This window comes from Oryzias latipes, chromosome 3 (assembly GCF_053564925.1).
Source record: "Oryzias latipes strain Hd-rR chromosome 3, Olatipes_Hd-rR_3.1".
NCBI lineage: Eukaryota > Metazoa > Chordata > Actinopteri > Beloniformes > Adrianichthyidae > Oryzias > Oryzias latipes.
Genome location: NC_136239.1, coordinates 20,772,890 through 20,786,709, shown reverse-complemented (window position 1 = coordinate 20,786,709; position 13,820 = coordinate 20,772,890). Strand labels below are relative to the sequence as shown.

The 13,820-nt window shown below is 38.7% G+C and overlaps 1 protein-coding gene across 1 annotated transcript; it reads left to right on the top strand.

The window, feature by feature from the left end:
* Nucleotides 1-588: 588 nt before the first annotated feature.
* Nucleotides 589-6,334, top strand: LOC101174088 (BTB/POZ domain-containing protein KCTD12). Its single transcript, XM_004067064.5, has one exon. It carries the CDS (start codon nt 4,994-4,996, stop codon nt 5,780-5,782), a length of 789 nt encoding a protein of 262 aa, XP_004067112.1. The 5' UTR covers nt 589-4,993; the 3' UTR covers nt 5,783-6,334.
* Nucleotides 6,335-13,820: the final 7,486 nt, after the last annotated feature.

The window sequence follows — 13,820 nt, the reverse complement described above, 5'->3', positions numbered from 1 at the left end:
CGGACAGGTGCAATGATGGTCATTTTTCATGTTTGTGAACGTTGGTTAAGCAGAAGAAAATGTTGTGTTTGCCAAAAGTAAAATTAATTATAGGGAATTCCTCTCATCAATATTGTGAGAACCTCCCACTACCCTCTGGGGATTTGCAAAGAACCTATTTCAGAGGCATTTAGGGTAAGGCTTCCAAAAATACTAGGATGCTAGAAATCTCACCTCCGTAACAACACAAGTCTTCCTCATACCCCACTTGGTGTAGCTCTAGCATATATCAGAAACTTCTAAAAACATAATAGTACTCAACAATAAACTAGAGTTCTAATGTAATTCTAAGAATTACATCTGCTGCACTCAGATTTATTTGTGTTCCTGGCATTTTTTAGACAGTGTTCTGCAACATCAGTTCACAAAAAGCGAACTTCAGTTTCCTCTTTTACAAACTGAAATGGAAAAAGGGTTAATTTAGGCAGTCTCCTCAAAATCTTCTTTACATTCAGAAACCGTAGCGTAGCTTAAGTGATAAGAAAGTCTCCCCTCGGGATCTCCCGTCCTCGCTTACTTTACAGTATCAGATGAGCCGTGTTGGGGAGACCCCCAATATTTGTACTGCCGAGGGGAGGGTTTTCAAGTTGAAATAAGCAGGAATGCATATTTACTTTCTTTTCTTGAATTTCCCCCGAATTCAATTTTTTATTTACTTCCTGGTATCTTTTTAGTTGTTGACAAGGCCTAAAAAAAATGGTGGTCGGAGCCCTTTTGAGCTTAAAATCTCCCTTGACGTAAAAGCTGCAGATCTGCACAGGTTTTTGAGTAAATTTAACATATTCGGTGCCAAATGTATGCAGAAAGTCAAGAAAACAAACTTCCTAGATATAAACTGAATGTAAATGTGAAAACCGTCTGTGCATATCAGGGCAAGTGTGAACTGTCACTGTTCAGAAGGCTTTCTGACAAGTGCAGGCATGCATGCAGTCTGTACTGATCACACACTCGATTGTACCCACTTTTTCCTGTTATTCAATACAATCTTATTATTGCGGCAATCTTTGAGTTTGGTCAGTTTTACGAAACCGCAACAAAGACAGGAAGTTGCAGTTTAGAGGACATTAAGATTGCGATTTCATTCTGTTCCGGGCGCAAACATTTTGCTAAAGATATAAGGAAAAATGAATGATGAGAAAGTTTGCAGGAAAGTAAAAAGCTGTAAAGCATCAAATCAGCTCCAGAAGTCCTCTTTACAGGACGGAAATGTCAATCTTAGCTTAGAGTTCAGTCGGAATAGGACTGTCTGAAATGACGATTGTAGATCAGATGAAAGTGCAAAGTGGTTAAGCTCCCAACTAACCAGAAAAGAGAGCAGTAAACTCACCATTTGCAAATCTTAATATTTATGCAAGCAGCAAAGCTAACCCTGATGTTAAAGTAGTTCCTATTTGCATATTAGTACACAATGATGCTTTGATAAAAGCATAGAGCAGTAACAGCATCACACTAAAGTCTTAACCTTCTCCTTTTAATGGATGCTTTAAGGTAGAAACAGTTACTACTCCACTTCAGGATCAGACCTTTCTCAGCAAGAGCGGATGCAACATGTTTCAGAATGATCACAACACAGGGGAAACATTTTTCACTCGCTTCTACATGCGCACTTGGACGGTGGACGGTTTAAATAAAGAGGTCAATTTATCTTTTTATCTGCAACTTGTGCACATAATGCTTCTGCAAGACCTTCATTTCTCGTCAAACTTCAGGGAAACGGGTGCTGCAGAAGAGCAGAGGGTTGCAGAAAATTCAGCCCAAGAACATGCAACTTTGTGATACTATCTGTATCATAGAAAGAACTTTACACTGTTTAAAACTGGATTTAAATGTTTTAATGCATTCATAGCTCTAACTTATTTTAGGTATTGATAAAATACATTTAAGTTTAAAAACAAATTCTCTTAAGGCTAAAATTGTATTTTATTCATGCATTTTGTTTGCATTTCTTTTATGCTCCTATTTTCTTTTCATACTTAAAAACTGTTCATGTAAACCAATAAGTAAAGCAAATATGAAATTAGTTTGCGAAACAATAAATAAACACCTGCAGGACCTAAGGTTATTTTCTGTTTATGGCTAAACATGTGATCAGATTCTTTGTAAAAAAACAAAACAAACAAAAAAAAGAGATTTTTTATGCATATATACTTTTTTAGGTAAGCTAAGCAGCTGAGATGTATCCTGCTTCCTATAGTGGTAAACAATAAAGAAGTACATTTGAAAAAAATCAAAACTTTTTAAGTTTCTAATTAATCATCTTATGGAGCAAATTTTCAAAATGTTGAAATACCTTTTTCATAGTGGGTTTCACTTTGTTTCATGTACCGCACCAACAGGACAGCTGTCTTAGTGGTAACGGTACTACAATCACAAAGATGTCTGGTATGATTGTCCTTATCACCAAAACACATTTAATGATGCCTAAATAAGTACATGTTTAGTTATGCTTTATATTTGTTTATGACTTCTAGTCATGCACTAACCTATTTAAATAACAATAAAGCAAACTGGAAAAAAAAAGACTTTCCTGCTTTTTTTCTAGATTTCTTTTCAAAATGCTCAGTCTTGTCAGATCTGTTCTTACACTAGAGGTTGCATTAATGGTGGACTTCCGTCTGTGTAAAACAGGAAAAAGAAAATCATTTTATCTATGAAACTTAATTCAAAAGTATGTGAGATGTTGGGTTGCAGGATCTTGTTTTGAATTGTAGGTTTGCATTTGGACTTGATGGATCTCCTTACATCTAAATGTATTTCTAAATATAAATCCATATCAATAAAGGTAATGCTACACAGTTAGGGGGAAACAATATGTTATTACTGGAGGCATTGCTGTAATATTTTTAATTATTAAAACAAAGTATTCAAACTGTAGGTATGCAATTGGGCACTAAAATTGTTTACTCTTGCAGGGGTTTGAACCAATTACCAAGTGAAACCAATTTAATGTGTATTAATAAGAGAAAATAAAGGAAGTAAAAGTGTATTTGGATCAAAAATCAACTGTTCACCTCAAGTGATGAACAAGTGGGACCATTGGACAAAAAACCTACATCCACTGGACAGATTATCCTAGAGCAGGAGTCTGCAACTAATGGCTCTTTTACTCCTTCATTGTGTCTCCTGTTAAAGCAAAATTAAAAGTTTTTATTTTAAAAAGTTACTTTAAAAAAAATAAGTGTAAAATAGTCAGATAAAACTGAATAAAAATAACAGATTTTTGTGGACCCTGTGCCAAAGAAAATCAATTGCAGGTCTCTAAGCACAACCAGAATTAAGGCGGTGGATTTTCTGTTTTGAACAAACTGAAGGCCTCATGTGTTCCTCATGGTTTGAAAAATACTAGGTAACAATTCATTTTAAAAATAATTTGATCTATATCATAATTTGTGGTTGACAATACGATTCATTGTCAATATTGGATCATTTGGAACAATCCGATTCACAGACCTAAAATGGATCCAGGACATCTTTATCCAAAACTTGAACCAGTGTGACTCAGAGATAAATACCTGTACTGAACAGTGCAGGTGACGTTTTCCAGATTCCTAAAGTTCTTGCAGGATAATCAAGTGTAAACTATGTGTGTACAAACAAACAATTCAACAAGAATTAATGACAAATCCATAAGAATTTTGGTTTCATAAAGTTCAGCCCACTGTTTTTTTTTCCACATCAAAATAATCCAAAAGGAACATTCTTAGAAACATTCTATCAGTAGTAACAAAAACTTAAATACAAATCAATGTCCTATTGTTCTAAAAGGTGAAGTAAGCCTGTGTGGCTCTTACTGGGTCTAGACCAGGTATGGGCAAACTACAGCCCAAGGCCCATATGCTGCCTAGTAAACTATTTAATCTGGCCCACCAAACTGGAATAAATTAATGATAATCCTTGTTATTTTATTTTCCCTGTAATTCTGGTGTCTGCACATGGATGGTACACAACAGATACAATGACCTTTGTTTAGGTGCAGAAAGTAATTCTGAAGTCATGCGGTGTTGGAAGATTACTTTTTTGACGCTTAAATGGGTATTTTCAGTCAGACAGTCTTTTTCCTGATTACTTATTATTCCTGATTCTTTAAGTTTGCAGGGTTTTTTTCTGAGGGACATCAACCCGTTTGTGCAATTGGCACTAAAATGAGAACAAAACCACAGTTTGAAAAAAAGAAAATACTGCATATAAACGCTGTAATATGCATCTGCTCCTGGTCCGGCCTTTCTGTCAAACTTTAGAACCCTTTGGCTCACAAGCCAAGCCTGGTCTAGACCAGGGCTCTCTTTAACACCTAAAGAGCCATTCGGGTTGATTTGTCCCTGATCACAACCCGATAGGACCCACACACCCTTTAGAAAAATAAGACACTACTTTGGATTTATGCTATTGTTACTTTTATGATAAATATAAATAACTACTGTTTTTGTGTGTGCATAAAATGCAGAGAAAAAAGCCATTTTTACAAATATGAAATAATATAAAAATCAGAGCTAATAAAGTGACCCTCGTTGTATTTTTGAAACCATACTCAAAACCTTTGAGTATTTTTTTAATTGAAAATCTGGCCTGAAGTATAAACCCTGGTTAGTGACCTTCACTTGTTCTTTTCTCATGGTGATCGGTTATTTTCTTTTCTGTTTACTTTAATACTTACTTGTTACTTCAAAAACTATTGTCTGTAACCAGAGAGCCATAGCGGAGGGGTAAAAGAGCCACATGTGGCTGCGGAGCCTCAGGTTGCAGACCCCTAACTTCTGAAGTTGAGACTTCCGGGGAGCCCCTGAAGGCAGCATCACGTTCTGTCAGAGCTTTCCGCTGAACAGTTAATGTCTGCAGGCTGAGCGGTTGCTCTCCTCCCACACGCCCACACCAGTATAAACATTTCTGTGGAGTGAGGAGACTCCCCAGCCGTCCGTCCGGAGGTCACTTGAGAGCGCGAGTGCAGACCGGCGGGATGGCACTTCTTGGGGGTCAACCGTCAACTTTCCCGGAGGTAGTGGAGCTTAACGTAGGCGGTCAGGTGTATGTGACCCGTCTGGAGACTCTCACCGCGGTGCCAAACTCCCTGCTGTGGGTCCGCTTTACCCAGAGTTCCCCGTCAGAGCTGCCCAAAGACCGCCACGGCCGCTTCTTCTTCGACCGGGACGGACATCTGTTCCGATACATTCTGGATTACTTGCGGGATACGGAGCTGTTCCTGCCGGAGTTTTTCAAAGAGAGGAAGCGGCTGCAGAGGGAGGCGGACTTCTTTCAGCTGCCGGAGCTGGCCAAGCGGCTGGCGGAGGCCGCCTACCCGGAAGACGGCGGGGACCCGGAGGAAGCTGAGCTCGGCAGCCCCGTGTGCTCCTCCACGTCCTCGGAGCGAGCCCTCCGCTCTCCGGGTTCCGGCTCCGGGTACATCACCATTGGGTACCGAGGCAGCTACACCATCGGCAGGGACATTCAGGCGGACGCCAAATTCCGCCGGGTGGCCAGGATAACCGTCTGCAGCAAGATTTCCCTGGCTAAGGAGGTTTTCGGGGAGACCCTCAACGAGAGCCGCGACCCGGACCGGCCGCCTGACAAGTACACGGCCAGGTATTACCTGAAGTATAACTTTCTGGAGCAGGCGTTCGACCGGCTGGCCGAGGCTGGGTTCCACATGGTGGCCTGCAACTCCACCGGGACCTGCTCATACGGCAGCAATGACCCGGGGGAGGACAAACTGTGGACCAGCTACACCGAGTACGTCTTCTGCCGGTGATCGTCCGGCTGTCCCTGAACGGCTCATGAGACGTTCAAGTAACAATCAACACCACTTTTTTTTTTAAACTTTAGATGAAGTTGTTCTTTTGTAGTTTATTTCAGCTTTAATCTAATATTGTGAAGCACACTTACCTAAAATCGTCCAATAAATCGCGAGATTCTTTTAATTGATGGTTTTCCTGGATCTCAAAGAAGCCTCTGTCTTAAGCAGACAGTAGAAAAATGTTCCCAGGGGGAAATGTCAGGACTCGCAGCCTTTTTATTTTTTTTAACCACTGAACTTTAATGTTACTATGTTGCCAAAGGGTGTAGGGGAGCGGATAAAGTAAGATTTACTCTTAAAAGGGTGGATTCTTTTTCTTCCATATGCCAGTTATTTTTACTGTTTTTATGATCTCTTTTCAGTATAAAAGCTTCTTTTGTTCTTATTTTTGCTCAGAGTGCTCGCTTGAAAATAAAATCTCAGTATGTCTGTGTGCTACCAGCTGATGTACTGTTAATGTTTTCTTGGTTGATGTACAGAAAATAAAGTGTGATTTTTGTAACACTAGTAACCTTGTTGGTCTCTTCAGTTTAGCAGTGGAAAGATGATTTAATTTTTTCCATGCATAAAGCAGTCCATTTCCAGTCTTTTCTTGGTATAAACATAAACGTTCATTATAATACACCAATATTGCAAACAGCTACCAATAAATTGATATTTATGGATAAAAACAACATAAACTGCTGATTTATCCACTGAAGTTCAAACAGATTTAAAAAGAATGTTCTGAATTAAGTTAAAACTCATTTATTTAGTCATTGGTATTTATAGATTTAAATTCAAATTAACAGGATTAAGGGAAGTAGGATTGCATCATGAATAACATTATTTTTTTTGGAAACGCCTAACTTTTTTTTTGGTGGTAATTGTGACACAAAAGGCAGTTTAAATGCTGATATCTGGACCAACAGGAAGCACATATGCACTTACTATTACTGTCAGACAAATGTGGACAACTTTTATCCTCATCCAGAGCTAAAATTAAAAGAATAAAACGCTTAAAACAGAAACTCGGTTGTTTCCACGAGCAAAAAAGCAACACAGGCAGAGTCTGTTATCTCCAGTTGGCAGGATGGACGAGGATGAGGAAGAGGAGGAGGGTTTCTCTCTGGCTGACAAGTACAGTCATCAAATGTCTGTTGTCTTGTGGGATCCTGAGGCACAAATCCAAGCTATCCCAGGATCATGTCCAATATAAAAAAGGCTTTATGGGCCCTCTCCAATGGTTTACTTTTTAATTATTATTATTTTTAAAGTCCTGAAATGTAGCCTTCAAAATGCAAACTGCGGTTCAACATCACGACCTCCCTGAGATGTGAAGAAGAAGCTTTGAATGTCAATACAAGAGACATGGTATCTAATGTCAGCTGATGCGGCCATCTGGACAGGAAAAAGGAAGGAGCGACCACAACTTTTCCCTCATTGTCATCTCCAGAAAGCGGACGTCAACTAAACATAGAAAATGAAGTTCAGCAAAGGCAAGAACGTTCAGGGGAAACTATAGATGCCTTCACAGAACCTTCAGTTTATCATATCAGCATAAACCTAAGGAAAATAGGCTTGTAAAGTGGAAAAAAAAACCTCCAAAGACTTAATTTTGATCACTTCTCCTGAAGCAACAACGAGCTTCTCTGTGAGGTTCTCATTTCTATAATTAAACACGTGCATGAGAACGATTTGTGTCTGCAGTGATTTAACACCTCCCAAACACATTTTGGTCTCTGTGCACAATTCTGTCTCTCACTGTAAATTCTTGTCATGAAATGGCAGAAGTGTGCACACACAAACACACAATTGTGAAAACTCAAAGCCCATGGAGACATATAGAGAGAGCCAAAATTAGTCAATTTACAGAGCAGAAGATAACAGCAACATGCTGTCCTTCTTCAAATCAGCTTCAAGCAAACTCTTCACACTTTCTCTCACTGTCTTTATCTGCAGCTCACTGTGACCTGTGTGACGCTAATTATGTGTTTTTGTTCCATTCCAACACGAGTTCCTGTGGTATGGAGAAAATCACACTGTTCACAGAGAGCCACTCAATTAATTAATTCAAGCTGTCTTTGTCTATGTTTAAATCAGATGTAGGAGCTGCACATACTCCTATCATTACTATCATTTAAAAATGTCCTAATTACATAACTGCAGTTTTTACTTTGGGGGCTGCTTTCTTTTTCCAACCACCTACATTCAGATAGACCTAAAACTCTGAAATGAATGAAAATAGTTTTTTGAGTTGGAAATCTTTCAGAGGGTGAAACCATATGCTCCCCGAAGAGCTTTGAAAAGTCCTTTGGCACCATGACTGTGAGCAGACATCTGTCTGACCTATATCTAATTATATGTACAGTGTTACACATTATTAATGGTGTGGCAGAGACATGTACGCCATGTTGCTACTGCAGCAGCAGGAGTTAAAATAAACATGGTAGACCACTGACAGGGATTTTACAGCTTAGCCACACGGGTTATCATGCACACCTGAGGGGTAGAGACATTCATAATAGTTTAGAAATTCAGCCAAAACTGAAAAATACATAAAAAAAAAGCATCTCTGAGAGTTTTTTTTTATCTCAAATGCCTGAGGAAGTATCATATTAATATTTATTTTGGAATAATAAATAACGGGAAAGTGTCACGTTCGTCTAAGTCCCTGAAATGCTTGGAAAACCATGCTATCATCATATTAGTCCATCTATCCATTTTCTCCTTTGATCTATTTGTTTTGTTTATGTTGAATGCTCTTCCTGACTACCCTCTGGATTTACCGGGCTTGGGACAAGCACAACTGGTTTGTGTCCCATTGAGCTGCGTTTTTTTCTTCTTTAATGTCTATTTGTTCATCTGTTCCTCCGCCGTCCATCCCTACATTTTTCCCCCTTTTTTAATACTTTTATAGTTTTTCGTAATTTTTATTTCATTTTGGATTTTTGCTGGCTATCACATTTTTTGGGGGGGGGGGGGGGGGGGGGGGGGGGCATAGTCACAACACTTGCCCATACCTACATTCAATTCAATTTTATTTATTTAGCCCAAAGTCACAACAACAGTCGTCTCAATGGGCTTTGTACCGGTAATTGTAAAGTAAACATGAAATCATAAGGATCATGAATATATAGAATTCAATAGGAAAATTCAAAACTGAACTAATTAAACAGACTAAACTAAATATGGCATCCCTGCCCTCAGACCCTCCTTCGCAGTAAGGATAAATATGCAATATTGCATCTTATAATAAGCCACGTTTTTACCAAGTATTCATTGACTTGGTTCATCACACTTTATTATGCGCTTTTAAAAGGGCAACAAATCAACCAGGAAGTATTTTGACCTTCTTTCAATTCAATTCAATTCAATTCAATTCAATTTTATTTGTATAGCCCAAAATCACAACAACAGTCGTCTGTAAGATAGACTGTGGCACAGTAACTGCACAGGTAAAACATTTTAAACTTAAGGGTTTTCTTAATACAGTAAGTGATAAGATTTGGTTGCCAAACATACAATTAATGCAAAATAAAAACAATACATTCAAATGAACCTTTAGAGTAGGACCAGAACTTGAAATTAAAAAATGGTAGCCATTGCAGAATGACTTGACTGCAAAGCAATGTAAGTGTTTCCAGCTTCCTCAAACAACATGAAAACACATTAGCATAATATAAATGATTTGTCACACTGTGCCTCTCAGACAGTGTTGATCGCTGTCTCGTATTGTTACACTCCCAGCCACAGAACAGGAAAAGATCAGAATGACGTTGCCTCGCAACAGATGTCACCCCACAAGCAGCTAAAGGCCCTCTGGGGATACTGTTTGTGAGAACCACCACGAAACGACTGCTTGCCAAAATATGTCCAAAGCACTTTAAGCTCGACGTTGCAAATAAAAGGTTTTAGCAGTTCCCTCCAAGTTTATAAATAAACAGCTTTTTAGCTGAAACAATTTGAGAACTGATAAAGTTTTTGATAAATCAGAGAAACAAAGCCTCTGGAGAATTTCATTGTTTTGATTATAAAATAGTACAAGTTCGAACTGTTAAGGTTTTGACAATTGAAAAGCTGTTGACTCAAAATACAAGAAATATCAGATCAACTCAAATGATGAAAACATTCATGACATTTTTGTGAAGCTGAACTTTGATCCAAATAAAATTAATCTTTTGACTGACAAGGTTTGTTATTCATGTCATTTGCTTTGGTGTCATCTTTAGCTTTGTATACCCTGCAGAAGTTTAGGGAAAACATGAAAGTATGTCTAATTAAAATGTAAAAAGAAGATTTTATTTATCACAATTAATCTATGCATTTAAATTTAGCCAATGAAAACTGAAATTGTTTCAGATAAAAAGTGGGACGCTCACCTTTGGATAAAACTGACTTGGTTTTGATACATTTCTGGAATCCAAATATGTGTTTATTGTTACATAGAGGCTGAACCCTGTTCCATCTGTCATTAAGCAAGAATCAAGTTCCACTACCCAAAGAGGTCAACAGTTCAATAAAAGGCCTGCAGACCGATTGTGCGTGCGCACACACACCACTGCAAAACATTAAACAACTCATTCCACATGTGTGGTTTTGGATTGTGGCTGGAGTCCAAGCCATGGAGTTAAGTGTCTGTGTGGAAAAAACCCCACACAGACGGACACAGAGTGGAGTCTGAATGTTCTTCACACGGAAAGGCTCCGGCCAGGATTCAAACTGGGAAGTCGCTGCTGGGTTGCAGCAGTGTCGAGAACCGCGCACACTTACCGCCTGGTTTTCAGAAACTCGTTGCTTCTGTGAAACACTAGATCTTTATGGCCTTAATCCACTTATACATCCAACTCCCACAATCAGATAATGTACATTTTAGTTTTATACTAATCATTTCACTCCCTTGAAATATGTTTTGTTTACTTGTCTGTTTCATATGAATTCAGCAAACGTTCTTTAAGAAACCCTTTTATGGTAAAAAACATTTTCACCATATGAAAAAAAAAACATCTTTCACAGAGCCAACTATGCAATTTCACACTAACATTTAGCAAATGTATTTTAATACGTTTTCCACTCAGTTGCGTCATTCGACACTTTCTTCCAGTGCTACAGGGGACCGATATATTTTGTGGGCAGAAGTAAGTGCTTGAATAAAAAATGTAATTTGGCCACCAAAAGAAAATGCTAAAATTCCAGTCATAACATCACTCTCTTACATAAGACGATTATGACCAAAGAGAAACATTGGTCCTTTCAGAACCCAGCTTCTTCTGGCTCATTTCAAATGAAATGAGAGAAAAAGCCTCATGTCAAATGTCTTGGGTAGTCAGTTGGTCTGAAGAACAGTTAAGATCCCAGATCGTGCTTTGACATACTTTAAGCAAAACAAAGAATGTAGTAACTGTTTAAAGGTATAATTTATAGAGTAAACATGCTCAAAATTACAAGCTGTCTTTGCAAAGGACTTTTTCTCTCCTCTGGAAGGCTTGTAACTATCAAAAATGAGTTAAATTGGAGCTTGGTGACTTGGGGAAAAAAAAAAAAAAAACTGAAATACTTCATTGAATGTTGTTCTCATTGTTATTTACTGTTGCATGTGACATTTTCTCTCCTCAAGCTCTAATTTGGCATGACATGCAGCAGGATGAAAGCCAGATGTAGCTACATAGAAGGACAAAAAGCTAGCCGCCTTCCTTCCTCAGCATCTCTGGCCAAAAAGCCTCCTTCTTGCTTAGTGCAGTGTTTTTTTTTTTCTTTTTGGAGAAGGTGGAGGAGACATGTAAATGTCACCAGTCTCAGTTGAGCTGCTCTCAGCGCCCAGCAGCAGACCGGAGATTGGTGCAGCTCCCAGTGACAAAGCTGAGCTTTGCACCGTGCCGGTAAACTAAAAGGTAAAAAGGCTGCCAGCATCAATCAGCTGCAGGGAATAGAAGGGAGAAAGAGAGCATCCTCCTTCCCTGCTGTTGCTACAGCAGGCTTCCTTTCACAAGAAGTGCCACCCCTCCTCCCCACCCTCGTGCCAGTTTGAAAGGGCAAGCAGTGAAAGAAGCAAATTCAAAGTACAACACTGAAACATTTCATGAGCATCAAGTTGTTTAAGAGATTTTGCAGGAATCAGTCATCGTTCCGTACCATGAATTATAACATATTTTACTAATTAAGCTGTGCATGTATTTCTCGAGAAAGAATCTGATCAATGTTTATCACTAAAGAAAATATTTTAGATAATCCTTCTTAATCCAAAGTGTATCTTTTGTGTGATCAGAAACTGTGTAACATGTTTTATGGAGACTTTTCTAAAAGTAACTTTCAAATCTTATTAGCCTCTGGAATTTATTGACTTATGTAATCGTTTTTTTTTTTTTTTTTTTTTTTTTTTTTTGACTTTTCAAGACAGATTTTTGACATGCACAAACCTGCTGTGAAAAGTTCAAACACTTCCCTGAATGAAGAAGCAGGAGGTGAGAAGTGGGGAGACCAGAGTGCGAGTCAAAAGAAGTCTCATGTAGGGAAGACGCCTTCCTAATTTCTTGTTTCTATGACAGCGACAGTAGTGACAGAAAAAGCAAGTAATGCAAGTAAGTCTCCAGAGATGACAGCAAAAATAGGGACAGGGAAGAAAAGGCTTTAGACATGTAAAGAAGCAGTCAGACTGCAACCTCTCCACCATCACGTAGACCACAGGGCTGTTGAAGGACACCAGGGACAAGATTGTTCACTTGAACACGACTGGGACGAACCAATTTACAAGAAATAGCAACTTGGTTAGAAGAGATCAACTTGTTGGAACATATGTTTGAAAATGGAAGAAAAACAAGATCACTGGCAATCTCCATCCACCTGTGGCTCCATAGAATGATCATAAGAATGGTGAGGAAACAGCCCAGAACTACACGCGGGGAAACTGTTACTAAGTTACATTCCAAGAACACCATGAAAACAGTGAGGGTAAAAACATCATGTTTTTCTGCAAATGGGGCAGAATGACTGATTTGCATTAAGGAAACAATGAATGAATTCATGCAGGGTGAGATTTTAGGTAAATACCTCCTTCCATCATAAAGAGCAATGAGGATGGAACATGGCTGAAACATGGCAGCATGACAATGATCCCAAACACTCCACCCAAGCAATAAAGGACAGCCTACATAAGAAGCCTTTCAAGGTTTTGGAGCCAGTCTGAATCTAATAGAGAATCTCTGGTGGAAGTAAGACAGACCTTCACAGCTCTTGAGAAGATCTGCATGGAAGAATGGACCAAACTAGTAGCTACAATGTGTACACACCTGGTGAAGACCAACAGGAAACATTTGACCTCTGTCATTGCCAACCAGTTACATTATAAAGCATTGAGATGAACATTGGTCATTGACCCAAAAAATGACTAAATCAGTAACAGCCATACATTTTTGTCCTACCATATGTCAGTTGTCGCAAATGGGTATGACAACGAAATGTTTGCATGTAAAACTGTATTGTATCAATACAGCAAAAATATACCTGCCAAACATCTGGGTGGATTGTAATCATTGTTAGAATATCCCACAAAAAAGTTCCATGTTTTCTCTCTCCTGGTGGGAGCCTCGGATAAAACCATTTGAGAAGAAATGAATGAGCATATACCGGCGCTGCTCGATAAAGCTGCCTTCCTCTCCACTTTTCTACATCAACTATCATTATGGTTACATTTATTTTTAACACACATTCCTCCTCAGCCTGCGCCGCTGTTCGTGAGGCTTCATGTCTGTGGCTGTTTGTCAGTTGAGGTCTGGAAAATGTTACAGGATTGAGGTTTCATTCCGAGGACAGTGACATATTGGAGGCTCAGTCTCTCCTACTTCTTTTTAAAGACATCCTAATGTGGGGTTAGAAGCTTTAAAAATGTATGAGATCAACACAAAACGTCAGTTTATCTTCTATATTTGAAATTAATAATTATGGGTTTGATGGCCAGGAAAACTAAAGTGAACTTAACTACATAAACTTTGATGGGAAAGTTTTGCAATGACATTTC

Coding starts and splice junctions, on each gene's coding strand:
- LOC101174088 (XM_004067064.5), top strand. CDS start 4,994: ATGGCACTTCTTGGGGGTCAACCGTCAACTTTCCCGGAGGTAGTGGAG.